The 3,941-nt window shown below is 46.9% G+C and overlaps 1 protein-coding gene across 1 annotated transcript in view; it reads left to right on the top strand.

Annotated features, from left to right (window-relative positions):
* The window catches only part of CCDC60 (coiled-coil domain containing 60), a 114,113-nt gene that overhangs the window by 67,437 nt on the left and 42,735 nt on the right, over positions 1-3,941 (top strand). Inside the window, exon 5 of the mRNA XM_008069309.1 lies at positions 3,547-3,654. Coding sequence (XP_008067500.1) covers positions 3,547-3,654 — 108 coding nt within the window. The remainder of the gene's footprint in view (positions 1-3,546; positions 3,655-3,941) is intronic.

Below are 3,941 nucleotides of genomic sequence, written 5' to 3'. Positions count from 1 at the left end.
TCGAGATGAGGTCTCACTGCCCAGGCAGGTCTCGAACCCGCGGGCTCAGGCAATCCACTCACCTCAGCCTCCCAAAGGCGCGGGATTACAGGCTGAGCCACCGAGCCCAACTTAAATTTCCTCTTCTTATAAAGACACCAGTTAGATTGGATTAGGGCCCACAGAAGTGACTTCATTTTCAGCTGACTCGCCATTTTAAAGGCCCTGTCTCCAAATACAGTCACAGCCAGAGGTATTGGGTTTAGGGATTCAACATGTGAATTTTTTTTTTTTTAGGCAGGGACACAGTTCAGCCCATTACAGATGATTTAGGGAGTCTGAAAGTTTGACCCAAGGTGGGCAGAGGGCCAGGTTTGCACCTATTCTTGTCACCTGCAGAATGAACCTGTTGCTTATAAGCCCCAGGTCCCCACAACCACCCTGTGACCAAGCAGACCCCATCTCACCAATCAACTCCTTTTGCTGGCTTATTTTCTTTTCCACTCCCACACATCCCTGCAGGAGTTCCAAGTTGTAAAACAGAAATGGGGTGGGCACCTCCCCCACCCTCCCAGTCTTTTTACAACTTCCTAGGATTATGGTGAGGGTGATTATGGCCCAATGCCAAGTATGTGACACAGCCAGCCACTGCTATTGGCTAAATGCTGAGTATGGCCTATATGCCTAGAGTCACCAAACTGCCGTTACCTTTAGGGGCCAAGATCCCTCCAAAGGTCTGCTGAAAAAATCAACTCACAAAAGGCCGATTTATTGGAGAAAAAGCATGTGATTGTATTTAACATGTATACACAGGAAACTTCAGAATGAAGATCCAAAAATATAGAGGAAATTGTCCGTTTTTTGGGTTAGGTTCAACAAAGTAAGGACAGCCATATAGAAATAAAATCAGATGAAAAAGGGTATGACCTAATGCTAATAGACTGAGTGGAGAAACCCAGGAAGTTTTGTCTGTCTAGGTTCTTCTTGGTCTCTCTGGGCAAGCATTCCTTACTTCTGGGTGTTGTAGGACTCCCAGTCAAACAATATAGGTCAGATAATTTATTTATGGTCAGTTTTTACACAAAAGGGTGGAGGGAAAATTAGAGTAATATTTTTAGCTCTTATGGTTGACTTTGGGGAAAAGGGGTTCTGGCTTCTACACTCATGTTGGAGAAGAGAGATTCTAGTTTCTTTTTCTTTTTCTTTTTTTTTTTTGAGTTGGAGTCTCACTCTGTTGCCCAGGCTGGAGTGCAGTGGCACACTCATGGCTACCGCAGCCTCAACCTGCTAGGTTCAGGTGATCCTTCCACCTCAGCCTTCCAAGTAGCCAGAACTACAGGTACACGCTACCATGCCTGGCTAATTTTTGATTTATTGTAGAGACAAGGTCTCGCCAAGTTGCCCAGGTAGGTCTTGAACCCTCAGGCTCAGGCAATCCACTCACCTGGCCTCCCAAACTGCTGGGATTGCAGAGCCATCAAGCCAGGCCAGAGATTCTAGTTTCTATGGCTAGCCTCAGGGGAGAATGGAACCGATAGACAGGAGGGCAGAAGAAAGTCTATGAAAAACTTGCTTCTGAAGGCTTCATTTTGGGGTATCGTTTTCTGGGCCCAGCAGGCCCAAGACACGGTGAAGAAGGAAGAGAGAGACAAGAGCTGGAAAGGCTATATATAGGCTTACAGATTCTTCCATTTAGAAACTGAGGGAATAGCAGTGCTTAGTATTTGTGAAGGGAAGAGTCTTCAGAGAAGAAGAGAGTGAGCTTCTGACCGTAGTTTTCCTGAGACCTGGCGAGCACTGCCAGCCCAATACATGGGAATGAGAGGGATGGGGTAGGACGATGGCAGGTCCCCTTCAAACTGAGTGAAATGGACACCCTCAAGGGATAAGCTGTAGGACCTTGGGTCAGTTCCACGCTTGAGCCCAGGGCTTGGGCCTCACCTTCTAAAGTGGAGCCTTCCTGGAAGCAAGGAGGATAGATACTGTCCTGCCACTGCAAGCATCAGGCCTAGGAACCCTGGGGATTGTCCATCCAGGCAGGATGCAGTTTCACAGAAGCGCCATTAGAAGACAGGTTTCTAGGAGGCCTTGCCCATTAGTGTCAGAGGAGAAATCATGGGAGAGAAGCACCTCTGACCAGGACTCCCAGCTTGTTTCCAGGAAAAAGGCAGGCAGCAGGTTAACCATCTCCTGACCTCATTCTCAGGGTGACTACTGTGTCGACTTCACCAGGACCTAGTCAGGGCTCAGGTTTATGAGAGCACAGTCTCTAGTGTTAACCAGACCTCAGTTCAAATCCTCACGAATCCTAGCGGTGTGACCTCAGGTAACTCACTGCACCTTTCTGAGCTTCAGGACCTTCATTTAAAGAGAAGGCAGGAGCAGATGTCTTCTCGTAGGGTTGCTGTGAGCTTCAAATGAGATACTAAAACACCATCTCTTCTGTCATTAACAAACCATGTTACTTTTATGTTACTTTGAGTAAAGTGATTGCACCTCTCTGAGCCTCAATTTCCCCTTGTCTAAAAACATGGATAATAATTTATATTCCAGCAGGGTGTTGGGAGAATTAAATAACATGTACAAAGTGCCCCAGTTGTGGGTGTTTGATAAAGGTATCCAAAACATCAGAAAATGTAGGTTAGACATATTTTTGAAGTGTTTCAGTTATTTTCAAATAATATTCTCCATGTGTTTTTCTTCAAGATCCAGCTACATTTTCAGACAAAGGACTAATAAATTTAAGGCAGTGCGTCCAAATTTTAATCTGAGGAGAAAGTACAATTTATACACGAACTTCCCTGTGTTTCTAGACTTTTTGTACACTCCTTGTTTATTTATTGTACTTTTATCTCATTCATGATCGGAGACCGATAGGCTGTTGATTTCCTTCAAGCCTCTTGACTGCCTGAGTCAAAACCTCTGGATGGGGGGCCCCTTCTTTTTCTCTCCCTCCTACTCACACAAATTCCCAAGAACTGGCAGAAAATCAACTCATCTCAAATCATGGCTGTGGCACCTACTGGCCCAGTGACCAGGCACAACTTCCTTCTCTGAGTCTCTGATTTCTCATCTGTAAAATGGGGCTGATAAAAACCTCATGGGCCCATTGTGAAGGTTTAATGAAATGATGTATGAAAATCCTGGCCAGGCTCGGTGGCTCATCCTGTAATCCCAGCGCTTTGGGAGGCTGAGGTGAGTGGATTGCCTAAGCCCGCAGGTTCGAGACCCACCTGGGCAACTTGGCAAGACCTCATCTCTACAATAAATCAAAAAAATTAGCCGGGCGTGGTAGCGCGCGCCTGGAGTTCCAGCTACTTGGAAGGCTGAGGTGGAAGGATCACCGGAGCCCAGCGTCGAGGCTGCGGTGGCCGGGAGCATGCCACTGCACTCCAGTCTGGGCAACTAAATGAGACTCCAACTCAAAAAAAAAAAGAAAAATCCTTAGGCACCTGGAGCATGGTCCAACTCTCTCCCTGGGAACAAGCATGACTATCTCTGTGGCTATGATGGGAAGAATGTAGTTCTAACAGGATCTCACTGTGCCCCCTCTCTCTGTCTTTGCAGGGATCCCCTCTTCCGCCAGCTCTGCGCCCTCCACTGGCTTCTGGAGGCCCTGACTATCGACCACAACCACTATACCATGAATTCGGTGATCGCCTGCTGGAATCCAAAGTACGCTTTGGCCCTTCAACTCCTGGTCAACTAGCATAGACTGGGCAGTGGGGAGGAGGCTCCTGTATGTTCTTCTCTGCCTTTTGCAGTTTGTGATGGGCGAGTTGCTTTAAGAGCTTGTTTGCAACCGAGCACAGAGGCTCACACCTGTAATCCCAGCACTTTGGGAGTCCGAGGCCAGAGGATTGCCTGAGCCCAGGGGTTCGAGACCAGCCCAGGCAACTTGGCTAGACCTCATCTCTACAATGAAAAAAAAATTTTTTTTTTTTTTTTTTTTTTTTTTTTTT

The sequence above is a fragment of the Carlito syrichta genome, unplaced genomic scaffold, assembly GCF_000164805.1.
Source record: "Carlito syrichta isolate Samal-C Ts95f unplaced genomic scaffold, Tarsius_syrichta-2.0.1 Scaffold311911, whole genome shotgun sequence".
In the NCBI taxonomy this organism is placed as follows: Eukaryota; Metazoa; Chordata; class Mammalia; order Primates; family Tarsiidae; genus Carlito; species Carlito syrichta.
This window is presented reverse-complemented; position numbering and strand designations above follow the sequence as displayed.